This window comes from Pyxicephalus adspersus, chromosome 8 (assembly GCF_032062135.1).
Source record: "Pyxicephalus adspersus chromosome 8, UCB_Pads_2.0, whole genome shotgun sequence".
NCBI lineage: Eukaryota > Metazoa > Chordata > Amphibia > Anura > Pyxicephalidae > Pyxicephalus > Pyxicephalus adspersus.
In genome coordinates, this window is record NC_092865.1 from 5,267,046 (window position 1) to 5,292,526 (window position 25,481).

Below are 25,481 nucleotides of genomic sequence, written 5' to 3' on the forward strand. Positions count from 1 at the left end.
TTATCACCAGAAATGCTTCCAAAGTGCTTTTCAATAACCCAAAAATATAAACACACCTTTGGTGTTCATAAAGCATTCTTATACAGATGTTTGAAAGCGGTTCAGCAGGAGATCTACCTGAGACGCTGCATGGAGAGTTTTCAACATCTCTCTTTTGTGTAATTTAGGGTCTTGGCGGTGCTTTCACGTTTACATGAATCACTGTGGTACTGCCTACTACAACCTAATGTCTGAGCAAAGCCCCAGATTAGCAATACATTTGAAATCAAAGAAAAGAATTGGCTTTCTGTAGGGTAAAATACTCAAATGGTTTTTAATAGGGACGAGCCTCTGGCATTCTCCCAAAAATTTCCTCAAACTTTAGATGGTTTCGCAAAATTTGGACAAACCAATTTCGCGAACCCATTGTAAGATCTAGGACATTTTAACAGAAGGTTTCCTCCTGTTTGCAAACCCCAGGGACATTCTCAGTGAATGCGGCCACCTCGGCGCATTCATTGAGATGATGTGTGAGGTTATTTAACCTCTAGCACATGGGATCGCACACCTAAAAAAATACATTTTTTTTTTTAAATTCAATCTTGAATTTACATAGGCGTTTTCGCTTAAAATTCGGTAAGCAAGAACGGCCGAATTCGCCGTGAGATCGAGTTTTAAAAACTTGCTCGCTCATCCCTAGTTTGTAACAGCAGACATGTTAATCTTGCACGATCAGACAATGCTTCATTTATTTGTGTGATTGTTCGTTACTAAATTTTACAATATATGGTCAAGTTTATAAAAACCAAAATATCACACTATATGGGCTTGGGGGACATCCAAAACCATGGCCATTACTATAGAATCCACCGACTTTGTGGCTCTAACAACCTCTATTCTTCTGAAAAGGCTTTCCACACAAGTTCAAAGTGTTTCTGTGGGAATTTGTGCTTAAGTAGTAATGCTGAATAAGATGACCTAATGATCTTAGTTCCTATTCATCCCAAAGTTGTTCAATGGGTTCAGGTCAGAACATTCTAGTTTCTCTACACCAATCTTGTAAAACCAGTTACACTGGAACACAAACGGTCTGTCTATGGACCTAGTTCAGTAAAGCAAATGCAAAGTTTAAAACTACAGTAACTCAAAATGACCAATCGCCATTTACTGACCCAAAGCCAATGAAATCTGGAAGCTTTTGATTTCCATGTGTATCCTCAATGTTCTTGGCACATTCCTTTAAGTAATGCCATTGCTTTTATAAATTCCCCCCCATGTCAAAGTATAGGGTACCTTTTGTCTACAGAGGGGACAACTGATGGCTCCCATCCAAGGGTCGTGTTTCCAGTATTCAATAAGACAGGAACCTGAGAGGTGAGAACAAAACATATATGAATAAAGTTCCTCCTCTTATTACACATAATAAGATTACGAATATTGTTGCAAAAAAAGAGAAAGAAAATCCAAGACCCATCTCTACTGTATACAAAATATTGTGGACAACTATCAATGTTATAGGAGCTTATTGAACATCCAATTTCAAACTTATGAGCATTAATATGGGATGAGCTCTACATTTGTGGCTTTAACATTCTCAACTCTTGGATAAATGTTGGAAGGAATTTGGCTCATTTGTGAAGTCAGATATTGATGTTGGTTATGGCTCATGGCTCCATTCATCCCAATGGTGATCAGTAGCGTTTCACAGGGACCTTGCTTACATCAAATCTTTATGGACCTGGAACAGCCCAAAAGGGGCTACTTGTTCCCAGGTACTACCTTTTCAATCACTAAGAATCCCGGAATATACATATATTGTGTTTGATATATGTAAATGACTGTTGCAGTTTTTTACATTTGTCTTGCACTGGTTTCAATGCATTCTAGGATATCTGCTCCCTTGCATGCTTACAAATACATGAGGGTTCAAAAGAGGTCCAGTAAAAGTCTATGCAAGTGATTCAGTGGCAAAACCACCCTGAGATGCTGCAAGTATCTTAAAATCTTTAAATGCCTTTGCCTCCACAGGCTAACCAAGATTTTAATGGCTCTAAATCATTTTTCATAGATATTCAGGCCCTTGGGGCAGGTAATGATGGTTTGATAGCAGTGAATCACTGGTCCTGCTGCATTATAACTTCCCTCTGAACTTAGCCTAAATGCCAGGGAGTGCTCCCAGTGGTCGGCGATGGTTGAGAAGTACCCCTGGCTGCATGTACACCCTGCTCCCAAATACCTGCATAGTAATAACCAGTTTAACAATCAATATCACAGAGATATCAGTAATTTACAATGGTCTTCCACCCATCCTTTGGTTCTTGGCCCCCTTTCTCTGGAAATGTTAAGGATATGTTTGCAAATATTTAGCTTTGCAGCATGTTTTTGCTTTTAGGACAATCTATTTTAATATCTTTATGATATCAAAATGATTTAAGGTAAGCAACCTAGAACTCCATGAACATTGATTTGGTGTGACTTGTAATAACCATTAATATAATTATTTTTACAGCTTTACCAATCACAGCAAAGTCCCATCATTTCTCTAGCAATAATTAATAAAGAATCTTTAACACAAACTTTTCCTGCTTTCAGGAGTTAATAGGCGGACGGATGTTGCAGCTCCGCAGGTGCCTGGCTCTATTAATGATCCTTCTGAAGAAGGACGCTGATAATTACTCCGAACGCATGAATACATATTTACATTCCGGTTTTCCTGGCGATTTCCTGGACATATGTTCCGGGATCAGTGTGAAAATGAAAGGCCAGCTGAGCAGGAATTAGGACAAACTGGGTCAGACGTTTCCTGCCCGTAATTGGTAACGGTTCCTCAAGGTATACAATGACTTATTCATGTGGCCAAGGACCCCGGGCGCTTCCTGAGGAGGGATGCCCAGCTGCCGTGATTGCCCAGCCGGCAGATAAATCCCAATTTTCTCTTCCTCCATTGCTGTGCTGTACAATTGTCATCTGCAGTTAGCTCTGTGCGGGGGCCGAGAATATGGGCACAAGGCTCAATTCACAAAGCTTTTACATAAGGGTAAGTATCTTTATTTTCATCATGTCACTGCTATATTCAAATCTCATTGGGCTCTGCTGAAAATGATTTTCTTAGAATTAACGCCCTGATTTATTAAAACTCTCCATGTCTGGAGAGGATACACTTTCATCAGTGAAGCTGTGTGATCCAGCAAATCTGGAATGGATCTGGTCCAGTATTTAAAACATTTGCTAGTGCCAACATATTACGCAGCGCTGTACATTAAATAGGGGTTGCAAATGATAGACAGATACAGACAGTGACACAGGAGGAGAGGACCCTGCCCCGAAGAGCTTACAATCTAAAAGGTGGGGAAGTATCACACAATAGGAGGGAGATATGTAATGGTGGTAAGTAGTGAGGGTTTAGGAGACGGAACAAGACGGGTAGGTGAGGTTGAAGCGTTGGGTTTTAGGGCTCTTTCAAATGAGGAGAAAGTAGAAGCAAACCGAATAGAATGAGGAGACCATTCCAGAGAGTCGGGGCAGCTCTAGAAAAGTCTTGGAGCCGTGCTTGTGATGAGGTTATGAGTGGGAAAGTCATTAGTAGGTCATTGGAGAAGTGCAGAGAGCAGCATGAGGGGGATTTTTCTATCAGGTCAGAAATGTAAGTGGGACAAGAACTGTGGAGGCATTTGAAGGCAAAGCACAGGAGCTTGAATTTGAGTTTCTACATTAGTACAGATCAATAGGATTGGTAACTGATCAACATTCTGCCCAAATATCAATCTAAAAGTTTGCTTAAAATATTGCATTGCGTATGGCTTTAGAATTTTCCAGCTTGCAAAAGCTGATTTGGAACATTTATGCAATTTGTGATTTATTGTATATATGGTACAAAGTTTATAGAAAAGCATGTGATCCCTGGGGTTCCCCAATCACTCAGCAGGTGGCACTGAGCAGTGGCAAAGTATCGCCAATCACGTTGCCCGGCTCACACAATTCATAGCGCCCTTGCCAGAAATAGATAAATAGTCCAGGAGTCCAATGAAGTGAAAAACTCTGAAATAACTATCTCATCCAGGGCTGTTTGGAGTCAGGTGTTGCTCGGCTCATCGCCATGTTTTTCGAGTGATGCAATGACAACAGAGGGTAGAATTTAACCCTTCCCGTCCTGGATGGCACCATTGCTTTCAAAGGATTGTGACAGACTGATGCAAGAGAGAGCAAAGCCACTGACTCATCATGACACGGAAATCTCATTATTTATGGTGCTGCTGATTTACGGTACTCGGTCAGCCTTTGATACAGGACACAGTGACCTTGCCACGCTACCTGAATCAGGCCCGAGCTGTGCCAGGGAGCTCGGGGGGGGCACAATGGTCCAAGCAGCCAATTGGCACAAGCAGAGCTGCCTTTTGTTATTTATAACTGGTTAAAACAGAAGCTTTATTTGCCAATTAGAAAGAAAACATTTGGAGGGAATTTGCCATTGTTATAAAAGAATGTTTTAGCTACAATAATGCCCTGCAGGGGGCACCATAAGCAACTCCAAAGAACTAAGGGAATGCAGACTGCAAATTTTAGGTTTTAATAGCCAGGAGCAGCAGCCAACATTGCATTATAGGAACTGATGGAAATTGATACAATTTTCCTTGTGCATGTTCTTTTTATGAAGGGTTTGCTACATTATCTTTAGTCAAATGATTTTCTTTTTAGTTTTAGGCTATAGATATATTTTAGGGGCCTATAAAATCACATTACAGTACAACATTGGGCCTTAATAAAGCTATCCAATATTGGAGAAGAGAGACTATTATGAGAGAACCTTTGGCATCCAGCTAACCTGGAATGGATCTTGTCCAAGATTGGAAACATTTGCCAAATAACAGCAAATTAATAAACCCATTCCAAGTTTTATGTATCATCCCGGTTGTCCCATAATATTTCATCTTTTCCAGTATTAGAAAGCTTTAATAAATCCTAATGCATTTATGTGCTGCAATGCATTACATTTCATTATTAGTTGCACACCAACACAAATCTAGAGAAGTTTATTATACTGACTTCCATATGACTTATTTTATCATATATTGGGCCTGATTTATCAAAGCTCTCCAACGCTGGAGAGAATACACATTCATCAATTAAGCTGGGTGATCCAGGAAATCTGGAATGGATTTCATCAAGGTCATTGGCTATTTGCTAGCAGATGTATTCAATCCTGGACCAGATCCATTCCATGATTGATGGTTCACCCATCTTCACTGATGAAAGTGTATATTCTCCAGCCTTGGAGAGCTTTAATAAAACAGCCCCATTAAGTTCAAAATGAACGGGCTGCTTAATGCAATGCGCCTGTTCAATGAATAAATGAATGAATAAGCATAAATTAAAAGAGTTGTAATGTAAATGGTCCTTGCAGCAAAAAAAAGTGACAAAATACTAAAAATTAGGTTTTTTAAAATGCCCAGATAATATTAAAGTAAGGCAAATGCGTACACAAAAAGAAGCATGCACATTGGGCTTTATTTATAAATAATCCCCCAGTCGATTCCTCTAAATATTCGCTGGTGGTTAATTCTATGGTCGTATTTCCTATTAAAACAATGACTCGTTCTGCCACCTAGTGGCCAATCGTCAAAAGTGCACAGCTGTCACTATAGGAAATGAATAGGAAAGAAACAAATTTTACCAGTAAACTGAAACGGGAAAATTTATATATATAGAGCCCTTTGTCACTGATTATCCCAATATCCAAAACAGAAATGTGGACACGCGAAAAGATAAAAAAAAATGGAAAAGCTTTTAAGCCCTACAAATCAATATTTTCTAACATACATAAGATCTTACATAGAAATTTATTTTTAATTCATTGTATAAACCTATTTTTTGTGATTGCATCTTAAGGCTCACTCACATATATGCATTGGGGTAACTTGGTTTAGCACACAGCTGAGTTCTGCCCAACTTAGCACCCCTTCTGCAGCATTCTGCCTTGCATTGCGTTTTATTGCACTATTGTGGGGTTTGCCCCTGAAAATAGTGCAGGTCAAATTATTATTATTATTACACAGTATTTATATAGCGCAATCATATTACGCAGCGCTGTACAAAGTCCATATCATGTCACTAGCTGTCCCTCAAAGGAGCTCACAATCTAATGTACCTACCATAGTCATATGTCTAAGGTCAATAAGGGGGAAGCCAATTAACCTCTCTGCATGTTTTTGGAATGTGAGAGGAAACCGAAGTACCCGGAGGAAACCCACGCAGACACGGGGAGAACCTGCAAACTCCATGCAGATAGTGTCCTGGCTGAGATTCGAATCTAGGCGCTGAAAGGGCCGGAGTGCTAACCACTGAGTGACCATGCTGCCCCAAATTAAAATGATTGTATGCTGCCCAAATGCAGTGCATGAGAATGTGTAATAGGAATACATGGGCATGCATATGCATAACAGAAGTGCATACGTGTGAATAAGCTCTTATGTCTACCAGCAGGTTTGTGAATGTGGGAACTGAGCAGCTGCCCTCCCACGTCATGGCTTTCATACCTGTGTGAATGTGTCACTCTATGAAAGCCTAACCCGGCTCAGTCATTTCTGCAATGGAATTTTGTTTGTTATGGCTGCCGCACCGCCCTCCGCTCGCTATAATAGTAGAGGGTGTGTGCGTCAGCGGGCGGCTGTGATTGGCTGCGAAAGACTCTTACACAATGCACATTTATTGACTTTACAGAACAGGATTATGCAGCAATGCTTTTATTAGGAATGCAAACCTCAGACAATGACCTTCTCAGATTTGCTAAATATATAATAAAGTTTATATTAATAAAGACAAATTAATGGTTCACTTAATTTATGGCACCACAAGTGACAAATCACATGAAAACGAAAACAGGTTCATTTAAAAAAGCTCTCCAAGGCTGGAGAAGAAGTGAAGCTGAGTGACCCAACAGACCTGGAATGGATGTGGTCCAGAATTCAAATCATTTCCTTGCAAATAGCATATTACTATGAAGAAATACATTCCAGCTTTGCTGGATCACCCAGCTTCACTGATGAAACTGTATCCTCTCCAGCTTTCAAGAGCTTTGATAAATCAGGCCTAGTGTATAAGGACAAATAAGATTTTTTGTGACATATCAGTCACTCCACACATGTAATAGTTATAGTTCTATCGTTGCTATATCGTCCTATAAAACGTCTTTGAAGTCCCATTAGTCTGCAGCTTTATCCTGGAGATGTTTTATGACAGACCTGTTTATATTTCTCACCCAGATGCTTTTCTCATACATTTTACAGTCACATCTAAGCTTTGCATTTTGACTCAGCAGTTATCATCTCCACCCACAAACAATGAATAACATTTTCCTTTTATCTGCAGATATAAGGAGGAACATGCGACTCACCGCAAAATAAATGTCCGCAGTTGGTCTTGACGGGTGAAGTGGCCGTCTGAAGGCACACTGGGCAGTTTAAATCGCTGTGGTAGTGAGGCTGGTGACTTTTCATCATGTCCTGAAAACAGAAGTGTCATCCTTATTCTGCTGCAGGTGAAATATGCAATGAGATGCACAGGAAATCTGAGATACCGGTCTTGTAAAAGTATCTACAAGTATGCGTGAATTCCTGACGTGTCACAACATGCAGCAGCATGGAGTATGGTCAGAAAAGCTCCACCTTTTATTACAAGAATGAGATTGCGAGCTCCTGTCTGTACCATAGGATGGGATTCTGACCCCATTCAGGGGTAAATTGCAATTGGGTTGTATCGCATGCCCACTGCAATATAAAGAAGAAAAGGGTATTCTAGGGCAGTATGTCAACAAGAGTTCCTCCAGAAATTCACTGAGCAGTTTGCACCTCTCAGGTCAGACTAAGTGACCCCAATGATGTTTTTGGCTATCTGTAAGGGTGACATTCTTCCCAATGACCAGCAATGTAAGGGGAATTCTTCCCACTGACCATCACACTAATATACTGTGGATATAGGAATTATATCCGAGATTCCCCGAAGACCTGAAAGTTTTTTCAAGGGTTCACCCATGGTGAAGTCATTGAGAACCACTATCCTAGGGTGACAATGCTGCAGATGTTGAGAGCATTGTTGCCCTAGGACAGGAACTGTGTTACCGGCAGCACCACCAGGTAAAAACAAGATCACTCATGTAAAATAAAGGTACAATATATAATAGGTATTACCTACCTTGTGTTGTGATGCTGGGATAGGTCCTCCATCCTTCCTTGGGGCATTTATGTCCATCCTATTCATGGTGGAACACCTAGAAAATGAGCAACACATATTGAAGGTCACTAATTCAAGAGAGTTTTTCTCAGAGCTGTAAATGATTTAACAAAAGTAAAATTTACAGCAATAATCCCCCCTACCTGCCCGATCGCTTTGGCTATCTGGCAAAAAGCTGTGCTGCCATGATACCCAGTAATTTTGGCTTCCCCTAGGCATGCCGGGAAGAAATGAACTCCTGAACAATCCTGGCTTCCCTTGCACATACTGGGAAGGAATGAACTTCTGAACAATCCTGGCTTCCCCTGCACATGCTGGGAATGAATTAAATAAGTATCTGCAGTCATCATCCTGGGCCTGCCAATCCTTATGGCTACAGATACTCTACAGGAAGAGGAGAAAGAAGATGGCGGTGCCCTGAACATGCACAGGTGAGTAATCCAGGTTTAAACAGATGAATATACAATTAAATTTGGATGATGGGGATTCTTGAATAGTAGGCAAGGAATTTAAGCACCCCTAAGGGTTTTCCCACTCACCCTGGGTCATTATTAAAAAAGAAACTTAAGTCTAAAAACATCTTCATTCCATATATGATTAATGGCAGATAGAACCAACACATTCCGGTGGTCCAAAAGCCAGCCCCTTTATCAAAGCCTAACCCTGGATGAAAAAGTATTAGTGGACTTCAATGGATTGATAATTAAATCTATTGAACTGTGTGGTTGTACAGAATTGGCAGCTGGTTGGGTAATATTTCTGATGAAAGAGGAGCCTTTGTGGCCCCCGGTGATTAGTAGTCCAAAGTAGATCTGACTAAGCAATGCTTTCACAATTTTACCACCTCCGACATTTTCCGAAATTTTCTGAAATTTTCCGAAATGATGAAACAATCATCAACGCTAAGTAACCTGGTTCCTCCTGCATGTTTCCAAACAAAGTTCCATGTTTGGGATCATGGGCGGCCAGGGGACCGTATTACTCAGTCATTGAGTTCTCTGCCCAGCCTTGATATGTTGGACGGTGCAAAGGTCTGAACACTCATTGATAAAGAAAAAAGATAAACCCTTTGCCCTGGATGATGCAGATAAAATCAGCGCATGGAACAGTTTACAAACATTCCCTTGGGTCGGGTCAGCGTGAACAGTAGCTGGGTAACCCTTTACTGTCTGCACTGATCAGTATTCTGGTGTTAGGCTATGTGCACACGTTAGATATTAGTCAACCACCTGGGTAGAGGTATGGTTGTCTCGGGTGAAAATATGATGTGAAAAGATTAACTAATAACAGATCGTGAACAACCACTGTTCATTCCAATGGATAGGAGCATGGTGAGGTGCTGCTCACTCGTCTTGCCTTCTCCGTAGAACAGAATAGCGCTGTATGCACAGTGCTTATTCCTTCATCATGAAAGATCATTTCTGGTTGCAAACTTCATACAATAAAGCCTTGTACAGATATCTGATAGATGTCAAATTCATGACCTTGTAAGAGATATAAATATAAATGTAATGGACACGTGCCATCCACATCTCGAGTTGTGCAGACCCCAAAGAAGTCTAGAAGTAGAGGACTAGAAGAAGAGGTCTAGAAGCCTAGAAGAAGAGGACTAGATGCCTAGAAGATGAGGACTAAAAGTCTAGAAGATGAGGACTAGATGCCTAGAAGAAGAGAACTAGAAGCCTAGAAGAATAGGACTGGATGCCTAGAGGAAGAGGACTGGACGCCTGGAAGAAGAGGACTAGAAGCCTAGAAGAAGAGGACTGGACGCCTAGAAGAAGAGGACGAGAAGCCTAGAAGAAGAGAACTAGATGCCTGGAAAAAGAGGACTAGAAGCCTAGAAGAAGAGAACTAGATGCCTGGAAGAAGAGGACTAGAAGCCTAGAAGAAAAGGATTGGACTCCTAGAAGAAGAGGACTGGATGCCTAGAAGAAGAGGACTAGAAGCCTAGAAGAAGAGGTTTGGATGCCTAGAAGAATAGGACTAGAAGCCTAGAAGAAGAGGACTGGACGCCTAGAGGAAGAGAACTAGAAGCCTAGAAGAAGAGGACTGGACGCCTAGAAGAAGAGGACTGGACGCCTAGAAGAAGAGGACTAGAAGCCGAGAAGAAGAGGACTAGCAGCCTAGAAGAAGAGGACAAGAAGCCTAGAAGAAGAGGACCAGCAGCCTAGAAGAAGAGGACTAAAAGTCTAGAAGATGAGGACTAGCAGCCTACAAGAAAATGACAAGAAGCCTAGAAGAAGCAGACTAGAAGCCGTGTAGAAGAGGACTAGAAGCACAGAAGAAGAGGACTAGAAGTCTAGAAGAAGAGGACTAGACGCCTAGAAGAGGACTAGAAGTCTAGAAGAAGAGGACTAGATGCCTAGAAGAAGAGGATTAGAATTCTAGAAGAAGAGGACTAGAAGTCTAGAAGAAGAGGACTAGAAATCTAGAAGAAGACTAGAAGTCTATAGAAGAAGACTTGAAGCCTAGAAGAAGAGGACTAGAAGTCTAGAAGAAGAGGACTAGATGAAACCCACCTACCAAAATAAAAATAAAAAAGAATTTTCTAAAATCTCCACCTACCAAATAACTATTTTTGACTATAAGGATCTATATGCCTTTGAATTGCATTTGATCCCCCTGATGAAACCACAATTTAATGTAAGGTAAATGAATAAAAATGTATTATCAGCAGGTGCAGGGAGAGTCAAACAAGTATACATTGTTACAAAATGTTTCCATATTCCCAATTCTGTGGAGGGATTATTAGCAAAATATTTTCATAAACATTTTGCTTTTCTCTAAAAGAATAAATGCAGAGTAATGAATAATCTATATTTGATTTCATTACGTCAGTTTGACTTAACTTTATTTTCCAGAGGCAGAGAAAGGACAATTTTCAAATATTCAGCACTGAAAACTGTGTACCTTTGGCCAGTCACCAACAATCTTTTTATTGCCTTTCTAATCACCACATTCCAGACCCCAACATTCTTACATGTGAATGAAGAACCATTCAGGTTGAATTTGTAAACAGTTGGGATTGAGTTTGCAGGACGGGAAGGGGGTCAGATGATAAAGGAGTGTGGTAAGGTTTGTACAGAGTTAACTTTTTTTATCTCAGAAAAACCTCTAAAAAACAGGTCTTGGGGAACCCCTGCTAAACGAATTTATTGGTTCTAAGCAGGATAAATGCTCTTTACATTTGTGCTCAATTGGACAATTGTTCCCCTTTCAGTGGCACCCACTTGCTAAAATAATCTGTGGTGTCATGCTTCTGGCTTTGCAAAGTGGTGTTGAGCGCATCTATGGCGGCAATAACACATGGAAGGTCAGTCACCCAGAGCTCAAAGAACCCCTTGCAATCCCTAGGGGAACCCGGGTTGACAATGGCTGCTATAGGGTGCTAGGAACCAGGTAGTAGAGGGTTTGAATTGACTAATCAAAATTGATTGATCTACGGAGGTCTAAAACACCAGTTAGGGGAAATACTCAGCAGCCACATAGACTTGAATAGGAAAATTCCTTTATTTGCACTTTAAGGGCAATTGGGACCTATCTGGTCTCATGAGCTGTGTTAACACTCAGTATTCTGTGCATTAGCACACCTTGTGTTAAGGCCAACACACCGCAACAGAGCAACTTAAACATGAAACCTTTATCTTTGTGCAATGATGGTCTTTAACATGTCACTGGATGTCACTGGATGATTTCTGATGGTAGATCTTCATGGGTCTGGGATGTTCATGATCAATGAGACCGTTTTATGGGCATCATCTCACATATGCCATATTGGTGGCCCTCCAGTGGAAGCAATGTTACAATTTTGGTTGTCATCAAAGAATGGCATTTGAAGTGGTTAACTAGCAAATAAATGGTGCAATGCTGGTCTCTCCTTGACCTGTCTGGATTTTTTGACTGTCCAGAGCAGTATTTGCTGTAATGCACACGTGTGGTTTGTACACATCATCCAGCAATAACTGCTTCTCATAAACCACTGACCAGCTTGGCTACGGTGAACCTTTTGAGCTTTGTTGTGATGGCATCAATCCATGCAGAACTAAACTAATCACATGGATTGTTTTCTACAACCATAACACGGGCTGAGTAACAAGCACATGCTACAAGATACGTGTAGTGAGATTCTGCATCTCCATGATCTATCCAAAATTCGGAACCAAACCAGGCTCATACAAAGTTAAACCTTTAACAATTCTTTTTCATTGTTATTTGTTTATTATTAGTCATTGTATGTATTCCTTTAAGCTGATATCTATCAAAAAGCAGTCCATTCAATACTAATATTTCAATAACTGGTTGATGTAGATGAGAGATAGAAATTTCTTATTTCTTCTCTGAGACTGCAAAGGTCAATTCTCTGGAGTGCAAAGAATAACAGATAGGGGTGTACAAACTTTTGCAAGTTTTATGTTCCTTTTTTTTCAGTTAGTAAAATATTCCTGTTAAATAAAGCATTCCTGAAGTTGTCTTGGTTTCTATGTTTTTGGCTTTTGAAAGTAAGCAGAACGTTACCATGGGAAGATAAAGGATTCTATATGAAAAGATAGATGGATAGGTAGAGTTATATTGCTCTGGGACCCCAAACTTTTGTCAGTAGAACCTTGGACATCAACCTGCAAACCCAAGGTTGGACTGGCCCACAGGTGAACAAAAAAGCCTTTGCTGGGTCGTGTGGCCTCTAAAATTATTTTTGTATGCCCTCTAATGGGCCCTTGGACCCTGCAAAGAAAGCAATGCTTTATAGCAAGCCCTCCTTCTTACTTCTTCCTGTGGGCCCCAGGTCCCCAGTCTGGCTCTGTGCAAACCTCAAATATCAATTTTCGAATCCCCAAATTGTGCATATAAACATGTAAGTGTATCTACAGCCATAACTTTAATTTCAGATAAAGTAGGGAGGGGGAAAACCCCTATCAGGTATTTTGTAGCTTTCTGGCTCCTTTAGTTTCTGATATGCAGAAGGTTTTTGGTAAGTTTTTGGCTCAGTAAAAGTGATCACCCGGAAAAAAAAGAAAATTTCCCCAGCAATAAAAAAACACAACACCAAAATAAATGTTGGCTATACGTACATTCACTTTTACCCCAAAGAAATCCAGATTGCCAACTGAAATTGAGCCATTTTTAAATGTCACATGGTCCGACTTACCTGGATTGCGCTGAGCTGAAAAACGTGTGAGTGTTCATGTCGCTGCTGTCAGCGGAGGCTTTATCCTGCACGTCTTAGCGACACGCCAGCTGACAACACACTGCTGTACCTGAATGTCACGGCAGGTAGAATGACAAAGCGGCTGTTAAATATTAAACCAAAGTCAAGGTTTTCATAATAAAACAAAAACTTTGCACAAAGTGGGTGAGTAGGGTAGTAACGAAATGAACTGGATACAACAATCGCCGCTCACTGATGTAAAATATTTTTGCCAAAAAAAAAAAAGCTCTGGTCTTTAGAGATATTAATAAACCGCCCCCATCAATCATTAACCCGATCACATTCTCGGTCATATGACATTGGAGGAACGTGCTGGCTGACAGGCGGCTGCAATATAAGGGGGATGATTTAGCAAGTTAACAAATATTTCTGGACAATATCTTTTGGAAATAGGGAGGGGGGAGCTTCATGGAAGCAATAAAGGTGCCGATTTCAGGGTTTCCACATCAAGGAAAGGTAGCGGTAATGTTATGCAATCCCCCTATTGCATAATTACTTTGGTCTGTTTCCTTATATTATTAATATATTATTATATATGTGTAGTGGCAGCTCTGTGCTATATGGGAGAGTACATCAGGTATAGCGTACAGCTTTTTTTTTTTAACGACAGGTCCTCTTGAAACAGAAATAAAGTTCCAATTTTATTTTTTCCACATTTATTAGGAAGGTAAATATTACAGAAGGGGACAGGTGATGTTCCTTCTTTAACAATCCCTCTTACCTACCTGATCCGGGCAGTTCTCAAAAAACTGATCTGTGCATGCGCAGCTTCAGCTTTGGTTGCCAGAATACCTGGGTTGCCCTGCGCATGCTGGGAATGAATGAACCTCAGGTGTAACGACATCCCAGCAAATCCAAAATGGCCAAAATTCCTCTACAGGAAAAGAAGAGGAAGGTGGTGCCCAGCAATAGAAAGAGGACAGGTGAGTTGCCCAGCTTTTAGTTCTGCTTCAAAGAAATGTTGAGAAAAAATATCAGCTACGCAAGGAGTCTACACATAGGCCCTGATTTATGAAAGCTACCAATGGCTGGAGAGAATACACTTTCATTAGTGAAGCTGGGTGATCCAGCAAACCTGGAATGGATCTGGTCCAGGATTTAAAACATTTGCTAGCAAATAGTAATATATTATATTATCTGGGCATTTTAAAAAAGCTAATTTTTAGTATTTTGTCACTTTTTTTGCTGCAAGGACCATTTACATTGCAACTCTTTTAATTTATGCTTATTCATTCATTTATTCATTCAACAGACGCATTGCATTAAGCAGCCCGTTCATTTTGAACTTAATGGGGCTGGTTTATTAAAGCTCTCCAAGGCTGGAGAATATACACTTTCATTAAAGAAGATGGGTGATCCAACATACCTGGAATAGATCTGGTCCAGGATTGAATACATCTGATAGCAAATAGCCAATGACCTTGATGAAATCCATTCCAGATTTCCTGGATCACCCAACTTCACTTCTGAAAGTGTATTCTTTCCAGCCTTGGAGAGCTTTCATAAATCAGGCCCATAGAATGAACATAGAAGGCTGTTACATGTACATAATATATATTATTACACATTGGACCTGATTTATTAAAGCTCTCATTGTGCTCTGGATGATGCAGCACACCTGGAAAAGATTTCTTTTTTAGCAAAATTATTTGTTATTATTTGCCAAATGATTTCAATCCTGATCCATTCTACGTTCGCTGGATCACCAAGGTTCTCCCATGATATTCTATCTTCCCCAGTCTTGAAGAGGTTTAATAGTGAATTTTATCTGGATAAAACTGTGGACCTAAACTAAAATTTTTACTCAACATAAAAGAGTACACAAGAACTTTATATAAGGTAAAAACAACCTTCTTTTTTTGGAAAGCCCCTCTCCCGGGAGCACGGAGCCTCCCCGGATACATATATCATGGATCCCATGAGGCTTCTGCTCATACCTGATCTCACCTTTCAGTAACCCCGGGTTGTTTTTGGGTGGTCACTGAAAAGTTGGGTCACAATACCGGGGCTGCCACCCACCTACAGCTTCTTCCCACCAAGCTCAAAAACATTTCTGAGTAGAATACTTTATATATAATATATATATATATATCCTCATTCGATATAGGTTGGGTGTTGGAATCTAGGTCAGAATAGCTCCTCATTTTCTCCGTTATATAACCTGCTGTAAAAACATTATAACACGTAGAAGGACTGACAGCTGCCATAAATTCCAGTTATATTCCAGCCACCGTCACGCCTATTGCGTTGGCTGACGGCGGGGCAAAAAGCACGGAGAGAATGGTGTGCAGCAGCGAAATCTGTCTGATAACATATCACAAGTTCTGGTAGAGCTGTAATAGGCTGTTGCTCATATACTGGGTTGTGTAACTCGCTGTCAGGACAGATCTAAGCCCTGTCTATATATAACAACTGATAACTCCTTTTAAAGAGAACCGGTCATGAATAAGTATGTAAGGTCAGGCAGATAAGGAGGCAGCAACTGTCAGGGGCGACCTTTAACCTGAAAAGTCAGACAGGTAAAAAAAAAAAATTAGTGCATCTTTGCAATATTTGCACATCTATCCCCCCACCCCCAATATGTTATGTCCCAATAAAAATGAATGTAGAAAAATAGATTGTACAGAAACACAGGGAGCTCTGTATTTCTTGTTTGAGCTGACAACCCAATACCTCTTCTGCAATAAATGCTACCTATCCTGTCCCCTCCCTGCCCCTTTCCACATTTTGATTCCAATAAAACAATACTTGTAGGCTCCTGACAGTACAGACACAGGGTTCTCGGGAGATGTAGTTCTGGGGATGTGTCTAATACATTTGGAACTGACCTCCCAGCAGCTGGCCCTGCAAGAATTTTACAGCCTGGGAATAACAAAAGCTCATGTAACACCTACCCATACTACATATAGATACCTAATTAGTGTGAAAATAAATTCTCACCTTTAAATAGATAAAAATGATGGTGTCTTAAAAGTGCCTAAACTACAAGATTATATTATTAAAAGATTATAATAAGAGCAGAAAAACAAGGCTGGAAAGAGAAAGGGGAAGTTACTTAGGATAATGCCTTGACATTATTATTTATTACTATTATGAAAAAGTACTTATATTGTGCCAACATATTACAATAAATACGGGTTGCAAGTGACAGACAGTGACACAGGAGGAGGAGAGGACCCTGCCCAGAAGAGCTTACAATCTAAGAGGTGGGAAAGCATCACACAATTGGAGGGGATACACTTTCAGATGAAATATTCAGTTTCTTGCATGCACTCAGATTCACTTTAAAGCCCCCCACCCCCCGAACACCCTGAACACCCATGTGCAAAAATGTGAAAATACCTTTGTAATGCAATGTTAATGATCACTCCCCATTCTTGCACCAGGTAAGCCTGACCTAGAAGGAAATACTCAGCTCCCATAGAATGTAAGCAGTGCTTATGCTGCCCTCTAGTGGCTGGGCACAGGTACAAGGTTTTGGGGTGGCATGCACCAGGTCAGGAATGCCCATATAATGGCTGGCTGTATTTATTGATATGGAGAGCTCGTCAATTACATTTATGCCGGCGTTTAGCAGCTACACAGGCCTGGTGCTGATTCCTATAATTAGGACGTCTCCTCCATTTATTACCATTGGAGTAATTATATTCTTTGCCGGTGTTACAGAGCAGCCATTAAACATGATATCTACTAATTAGATAATGAATGCTCCAGTCACATAGCAGCGCCTACACTGGAGCAGAACAGAAGCAAATCCTTAATACTCCAAGCAGCTTTATTATTTATATGTCAGAGGTGTGTTGACCTGCTAAGGGAATTAAATTTTTGTCCATCCAGTCCTGAAATCTACATACATGCATGCAGGCAGCACAGCGACCTGACTTTTCTATACTACAGTTACGCAATACAGACTGGTCACCTCCCCTCCTCCAGCCTACTATGTCCTTTCCAAAAATTTAATGAAATGCTCCTTGATGAGAAGACTCTGCAGAGGGTGGCACACACCAACCCCGCCATCTTCAAGAACTTCATGAAAATCTTTGACATTTAACACGTTTACTCCAAGGCAATTCTTTAGATTTTCATTTAGGAAGTGACACAATCACTAGGATTCTATTGTGAATTAACAAATCAAGGTGTGCTCCTGTTACCTGGTGATGTCAGTGGATTTGCGGAAAATTGAATTTGTTACATAATTAACAATTTTGAATCCGGAAAAACTTGCTGGCTATTTAGCTCCTTAAATTGGTACAATTTGCTTTCATGATAAAACAAATCTACTTTTATATTTAGAGATCTAACAATCAATATAGCTTCGGTTTACTGATCCTCCAATTACGTTTTTCACAGGGATTCATTGTACAGAGTACAGGCCTTTTCTTATGTATAGGTAGTAAAGGAAAAAGTTTAAAAAAAAAAAAAAATAATAGGAGGTTTGAGACACTTTGACACCTTAGGCCAGCCCATAACCCATGCTCAAACCTTTCAAAATGATGGCTCCGTTGGAGGTTTCGGCATTCCATGTATCTGATCAGTCCCATTATGTGGAATTGCTAATGTCCCTTTATACGTATAATATTGTAAGTAATGATCTCCCCAAATATGAACCTCCCCATGCAGTGTACCCAAAAACATTGCCAGGGATGCCGTATTCCATGAACTTGTATTATATCCTTAGGACAGGCTTATAGGGGATGGGGGAGCTGTATTTGGTATTTGGAACTGGTTCCCTGTACCTTGACTAAAGCCCCAGTACTAGCGGAAGAAAATAAACCTCAAAGAATGATACTGCCACCACCATGCTTCACTCCATAACCATGTCCATATGGGATAGGGTTGCAAGATGGAACCCTTTTCTTACAAAGAAAAACATCCAGGCCCAACTAAAATTTCCAAAAAAAAAATACATTAAGTCTCTCAAAAACATGAAAACGTAATATGGTCATATGAGACCAAGGTTGAACTTTTAGGTCAAAATTCCAAAAGGTATATTTGGTGCAAAAACATCACTTTGCATCACCAAAAGAACATCATTCCCACGATGATGTTGGCAAATGTCTGAAATGCCTTATGCTAATACCTGTACCAGTTCCATGCACCTAGTGTTTGCCTGTAGGTGCCCAATAGAGGTAAATGCCACCCATAAAATACTGCAAGACCAAATTTATCGTAACAAAAGTACCCCTCCAGTTCCACAATTCAGGAAAGACTAAAGAAGAGTAAAAAGATAGATCTCCAAATCCATCTTTGCCAGCACTAGGGTTGGTAGGTCATCCATGGATTCCACGTCTAGATAACGACTGTACATGATAATTTCTCATTGACCATGATCCAATTTAGCTTGGATTTGACCAAGTCAAGACCAAATACGGCTGACCTCCAAAATTTGCAAACCTGCAAGAATTTATAATGGAAAAAATGTGTGAGGTATGTAGACGGAGGTATGTCAAGTTGGAGAAACAGTGGACGGTCTAATAATAGGAAGACTTGATTTGGGTAACCGAAAAAATTAAATTGAAGAAATTCTTAATGAAAATCTATGGAAGAACCCACCAAAATTTACATCATGGTACCTCATCGCATAAAATGTGAACCATTGACCTCCCAATGGCCACAATGGGGAAAGCTTGTGGAGTAAAGTGAATAATTTGTTCAGGGACCCGTGTACCGTAAACTTGTGATAGTCTTGAAATTGGCTTCGTTCAGAGAAATATTTTGTGAGTCACTGGAGATGACATACGCCATTTTCGGCCAGTGTTCCATGTTCCAGTTCATGAAGAGTCAGCTGCCTATAGAGAGTGCAGAAATTGCATTGATTTTTGCTCCTTGGGCGTTTGAATCAATTTACATGAACTTTTTATAGATGGTGGCCCAATATTGGAGGAGAGGATTTTTTCAATAATTTTTTCAAAACTGGTCATCCATAAATCTCATATCTAGATAATGACTTCCGCAGTATTTTATTGTTGACTGTGATACAATTTAGTTTATATTTGACCAAGTCAGGAGCAAACATGGCTGCCTTCCAAAATTTGCAGACCCACAAGAATATATAATGGATTAAATGTGTGAGGTCTGTCGACAGAGGTAAGTCAAGTTACAGATGAAGGGCAAAGTTTGGTAATTTAGGAAGACTGATTTGGGTAAACAAGAAAACTAAATGATAAAATCTTATCCAAAATCTATGGATGATCCACCAAAGTTTAACAAATTTACCAAGTCCACCAAATGTGAACCATTTTCCTCTCTCTGACCACAATAGGGAAACTTGTTGAGTAAATTGAAGAATTCGTTTTGGGACCCATATACCAACCAACGTAGCATCTTCTTGGCTTTGTTCAAAGAAGTATTTTGTGTGTCATTGGAGAAGATGTGTGCCATTTTCTGCCAGTCCTTCATGTCCCAGGACAAGAAGAGCCAGTCAGATTCCTTTACAGAGTGCCGAGAGCCATTATTATCACATTGATATTTGCCCCTTGGGTGTTTCAAATATGGAGGACCAATAATGGAGGAGGAGGGGGATAGATTTATTGGAATAAATGAGTGAGGTATGTGAACAGAGGTAAGTCAAGTTGGAGAAACAGTGCAGTCTGGTCATTAAGAAAGATTGATTTAGGTAACTGAGAAAGTTAAATGATAAATTCTTAACCAAAATATATGGATGATCCACCAAAATTTACCTCATGGCAACTCCACCAAATGTGAACCATTGATCTCTCAATGACCATAACCCCAGAAAACTTGTAGAGTATAATGAAGGATTTGTTCAGGGACCCGTGTACCGACCAACATAGCATCGTCTTGGAATTGGCTTCATTCAGAGAAGTACTTTGTGAGTCATTGAAGATGATGTGCACCATTTTCTGCCAGTCTCCCATGTCCCAGGACAAGAAGAGCCAGTTAGGTTCCTTTACTGAGTGCAGAGAGCCATTATTATCATATTGATATTTGCCACTTGGCTCTTTCAAATATGGAGGACCAATAATGGAGGAGGAGGGGGATAGATTTATTGGAATAAATGAGTGAGGTATGTGAACAGAGGTAAGTCAAGTTGGAGAAACAGTGCAGTCTGGTCATTAAGAAAGATTGATTTAGGTAACTGAGAAAGTTAAATGATAAACCAAAATCTTTGGATGATCTACTAAAATTTACCTAATGGCAAGTCCACCAAATGTGAACCATTGACCTCCCGAAGACCACAACCCCTGAAAACTTGTAGAGTAAGTTGAAGTGTTTGTTCAGGGACCCGTGTACCAATTAATGTAAGATGGTCTTGGAATAGGATTTGTTCAGAGAAGTATTTTGCGAGTTATTGGAGAGGACGCGCGCCATTTTCTGCCGGTCTTCCATGTCTCGGGACAAGAAGAGCCAGTCAGCTTCCTATACACAGAATACAGAGCCATTAATTTTATATTGATATTTGACCTTAGACCGCTTGAGTGATTTACAAGAACTTTCAAAGATTGTGGCCCAATATTGGAGATGAAGACAGGGTCCCCTGTCTTAATTTGGTTTTAATGAATGAGAGAGGCATTGCAATATTGAAAAATTCCATCCAAATTTCAGATGATAACATTAACATTAACTGCCTCTAAGCAGTTCCTATAAATGTATGTATTCAAATAGGTTTTTATTATTATACATATATAAACTTGTATTTTGCATATGGGTAAAGAAGTTTTGCATGAAAAGAGTGCTGACAAATCCCTGGCAATAGCAGAATTTTGATTTATATGACTTTTGCAAGCTGACAGGTTGCTATGGGCAACAAGAGACATTCACTTCAGACTTTGTCACACGTGACACAGTTAAGTCTCAAAAAGGCGGGATTCCAAGCGAACGGTATCTACAACCATCGTCACCAATCAAGAACGAGGAAGCTTTTACTGCTCAAAGCAGATTGGTTCAGTGTAGGCGATGCGCTACCCGATTGGTCCCGAACTGGTAGAGTCACCTGCTGCAAGCTTGGGGGCGTGCCCTCCACCTGTCATACGCTGTGGGCGTGACTGGAGCTCCAAGCTATAGTGGGGGCGGGTGTCAGGGTCAAATTCACAAAAGACACTTACACTGTTTTACAGCGTAGCTCCCATTCATTCTGAAGGAGCTTACTCCAGAGCGCGGAAGTAGCCGCACGAGACAGCCTGTCCCTGTCAGCTCCTCCTCCTTCCCTGTTCCCAGGTGAGGTCAGCCGGATCAAGAGGAAAGAAACGGGTAACCGGGGAGCGATGGCCGGCAAGGAGAACGAGCTGTGCGAGAGCCTTATTATTTGGGTAAGAGAAGGGAGAACGGAGGAGGGGGCGTGACGTCATATGTGGGGGTCTTTTTGGGGATATTTCAACCGATGAGGGGGATCCCTATAATATGTGTGTGTTACCCCCAACAATATAATTGTAAATATATTTCTAATTGAATTTATTTATATATGATCTAAAATCATCATTCTGTACATTTATAGTTCGATCTTCTGATATCTATAGCTTCTGTCACATTTATATTCTTTTTATGGATGTAGTGGCGAGGAACTACAAATCCCAGCATGCCCTGTCATCACAAAAATCTGACTGCACCCAAAAAATGCCAAAACTGGACCCAAAAAATACAAAGTTTTTGAAATTCTGTATGGATCTTTGCGTTAAATGTGTAAAGTTCATCTTTTTTTGTCCATTGCAGTCATTTCCCATATATTTGATGTATTTCTGTATTTATTTTTTATTATAGAAATGTCGTTTATTAGATTTTTACCTTTTTTAAAGAAATATTGAACTTTTTTCAATAAAACTTTATTTAAAACTAACATATATTCTGTAACTCATAAACATGACAATATATAGTAACCATAAAAAGTATTTGAATTGATGGGATATTCTCCATATGTGTTTGGTTAATATATGGCTCTATATATCAGTATATTTGTATAGATATTTGTGTTACAGGAATGTCATTTATTTGTTTTTCCTTTTTATGTAAATATTGAACTTTTTTTTCAATAAAACTTTATTGAAAACTAACATGATATATTCTATAATACAGAAATATGAAAATCGATGACATTGAATGGGGTATTTTCTGTATGTTTTGGGTTAATATTTCTCCATAAAGTTGTCAACAACCAATAGAAATCTAACAGCGGCGCTAATAATACCGCAACGATTGGAAGAGGCTGATTACCCCTATGTGTGAGGCTGGATTTTAGTTTTTGGGTGCTTTAGGAATCTGTTGCGAGATATGTCGTACTCATTTGTGATTTAGGAAATTGTAAAAATATTATTATTTGAATATTGTTCTTTATTTAGCGCCAACATATTCTGTAGTGTTGTACAATAAATTTGGGCTGTACAGGTACAAGCTATGACTACTTATGTTCTATAGGCTGACAGTGAGTCACATGTGTGTGGCTGCAGTTTATTTTCCCCTGATGCATTTGTCAGATGCACCTTTTATGAGCTTTGTGATGTGTTTACAGTACGTTTACAACACTTTTAAATGTATTTATGCATTGCTGGATCACCCAGGTTCTCCCATGATAGTTTATCTTCTACAGTCTTGCAGAGAGTTCAATGTCTTATTGCTGGTTTTATGGTGGAGAACGAATCGGCGCATTTTTTGCATGTGTTGCTGCCAGTGATGGGAGCGTCGTTTGTAATGAGCACGACAATTCTCCTTTCCAAAAATCCTGCACACACAAGGGAAAAATATTAATTTCATTGTCTTAACAATTTTCTTTTCTTTTTTTACGTCATTGGCTCAGGTGGTTAAAGCGGAACTAAACTCAAAATAAAAAAAACACACTTACCTTTCATCCTGCAGATCCGTCGGGGGATTTCTTCCTTTGGGTCCCACATCGTCCCGGTATCTGTGTGCAAGCGACGGTCGCCCACATCTTCTTCTCTCTTCTGCTGGATTCTTCTTCCTGTGTCACCCCATCTCGCACTGCGCAGGCACAAGATCGGGTGACATAGATGGGGAAAGATTGCCGATCTCAATGTGCAGGCAATTTTTTTTTTTTAACATTAAAGAAAGGACTCCTGCTCATGCTCGAAATGCGTGACGTAGGGGGTCGTCTGTGCAGCTAGTGGAGCCCAGACTTAGGGGCCCCTGTACATCTGTGGTAGTAATAAGCGGCAATGCATTATAATGATCTTATTTCACACCAGGGCACCTTGGGGTCTTGCTGCAGTGTGGTTGTCGTGTTCGTTAGAAAAAAATGCGTAGACGTCCCATTTGATTATATCTATGCAGTGCAGTGTTCTTCACGGCCGCTTTTGGCTGGGCGCACCACCCCGCACTTTTAAGTAACCACCCGACTGTTTTCAGGTGGTTACTGATGAGTTGGCTCACAATACAGGGGCTGCCACCTGCTTACAATTTCTTACCACCCGGCTTAAAAAAAATTTTTTGGTTTAACACTGCAGCGTATAATACACATAAATGTAACACAATGCAACACACTGCAAAGTGTTGCAGCTCACTAAAATGCAGGGGCATTTCCTCTGTTGTGTCATGCAGTGTTCAACCCAGAAATTTTTTTACGTTGGGTGGGAAGAAGCAGTAGGTGGGTGGCACCCCCTGTATTGTGACCCAGTAACCACCCAAAAACAGCCGGGTGGTTATTGAGAAGTGCCAGGTGGTGCACCCAGCTAAAAGAGGCCGGCGAGAACACTGTCATGCATTGATGATGCCACACTCGATGCCATTTAAATTTCTGCATTACTGAAGTGCTCTTAAATGTGGGTTCTGTTTGGCTTTTTTTATTGCCATGTTTATTGTCTTTGTTATATTTTGGTTTTGCACCGGGATGATTTTATTGAGAAATTTGCTGCAGATTTTGCAGAGCTGAGCGATTTCTCTGTGCAAGGCTTCATCTTGCTTGGCAGCTCCATAGACCGCAGCGTTCTGTATGTGAAATCCTCCAAATCTGTACGGCATCACAACTTTGTTTTATCTATAGGATCTGGACTGAAACAATTGTTTTCTGGAGGGAGTTATTCATTTCTTAAAATACACTTGCAAAGGCTGAGTAATTTTAAATCTGCCCATCCTCGTCCTCTTCTGTAAGTCTGCCCTCCAGCCCCCCCTTCATTAAATCTGCTCCCCAGCCTTCCCTTCAGTCTTGCACAGTTGTCCCAAATCTTCTCTTGGTCTGAAATTGCTTCCTCTGATTTCTCTGCACACTGTGAGCTTTTCTCAATATGCATTAGAAGCTGCAGTCTGAACGAGCCCACCTCATTTCCTGGGTTGACGATGTCTAGCCCCTCCTTCCCCAGCCTGACGTTCCCTGGCCCCACCCCTTTCATTAATTGGATTGCAGTTCTTTTAATCATGGAGGGTTAGCATCACATGTGGGTGTAAAGTAGGGCGGTGTGCATTCATATGCAATCTGTCTGGAATCACCATCTACTCCAGACTAGCACACACCCGTTACCACATTTTACTTAATTCCTCCCAAAAGCGAGTCCACTGTCCTGTTGAAGGAGTGAAAGAAAAAACATCCAGCATGCCTGTGGTGCTCCCCTGCGTTCTTGGATCTTCTTATTGGCAGAGCCAAAAAATACAAAATCTGGTATCCCTTGTCTCCCTTCCAGGATACATTGCACTTCTTCCCCTCCGCCAATAGATGGCGCTGTGCAGACCACAGATTATGATCCACCGCACCAGGAGAAGATTTATAGGAAGCAATAAATTGGGAAATTGCAACTCCCATTTCTCTCCTTTGCAAGACCTTTGCACCGATGACTTTTTATTGCAGGCATTGAGTTTTTTCCAAAGGGAAGTCATTTGCATGTTCAGCACTTCAGCATCTTTCACTATGTACAAAACATTTTTACTACCATACATGCCATGCAAATATCATATTCTGCATTTTTTAGATGAATCTCTAACAAATCTTTGACATAATACTAACTGTTAACAACACACATTCATCCCTCCCCTCAGGCACGCTGTTTTGGTGTCACCTTTGACTCGGCCCTCTCATTTACCCCCCATATTCAGAACATTTCCAGGTCCGGTCACTTTCACTTGAGCAACATCTCCAAAATCCGCCCCTACCTGTCCCCAGAGACCACCAAAC

General features: G+C 40.5%; 2 protein-coding genes across 2 annotated transcripts in view; one reads left to right on the forward strand and one right to left on the reverse strand.

Annotated features, from left to right (window-relative positions):
* The window catches only part of LOC140336348 (E3 ubiquitin-protein ligase RNF170-like), a gene marked incomplete at its 3' end in the record, with an annotated part of 15,648 nt that extends 2,039 nt beyond the window's left edge, over positions 1 to 13,609 (reverse strand). The window contains 4 exon segments of the mRNA XM_072419373.1: positions 1,273 to 1,346; positions 7,370 to 7,478; positions 8,167 to 8,242; positions 13,352 to 13,609. Of these exon segments, the coding sequence (XP_072275474.1) occupies positions 1,273 to 1,346; positions 7,370 to 7,478; positions 8,167 to 8,242; positions 13,352 to 13,389 (297 nt within the window).
* A 7,865-nt stretch (positions 13,610 to 21,474) lies between these two features.
* The window catches only part of HOOK1 (hook microtubule tethering protein 1), a gene marked incomplete in the record, with an annotated part of 41,686 nt that continues 37,679 nt past the window's right edge, over positions 21,475 to 25,481 (forward strand). The window contains 1 exon segment of the mRNA XM_072419374.1: positions 21,475 to 21,681. Coding sequence (XP_072275475.1) covers positions 21,637 to 21,681 — 45 coding nt within the window.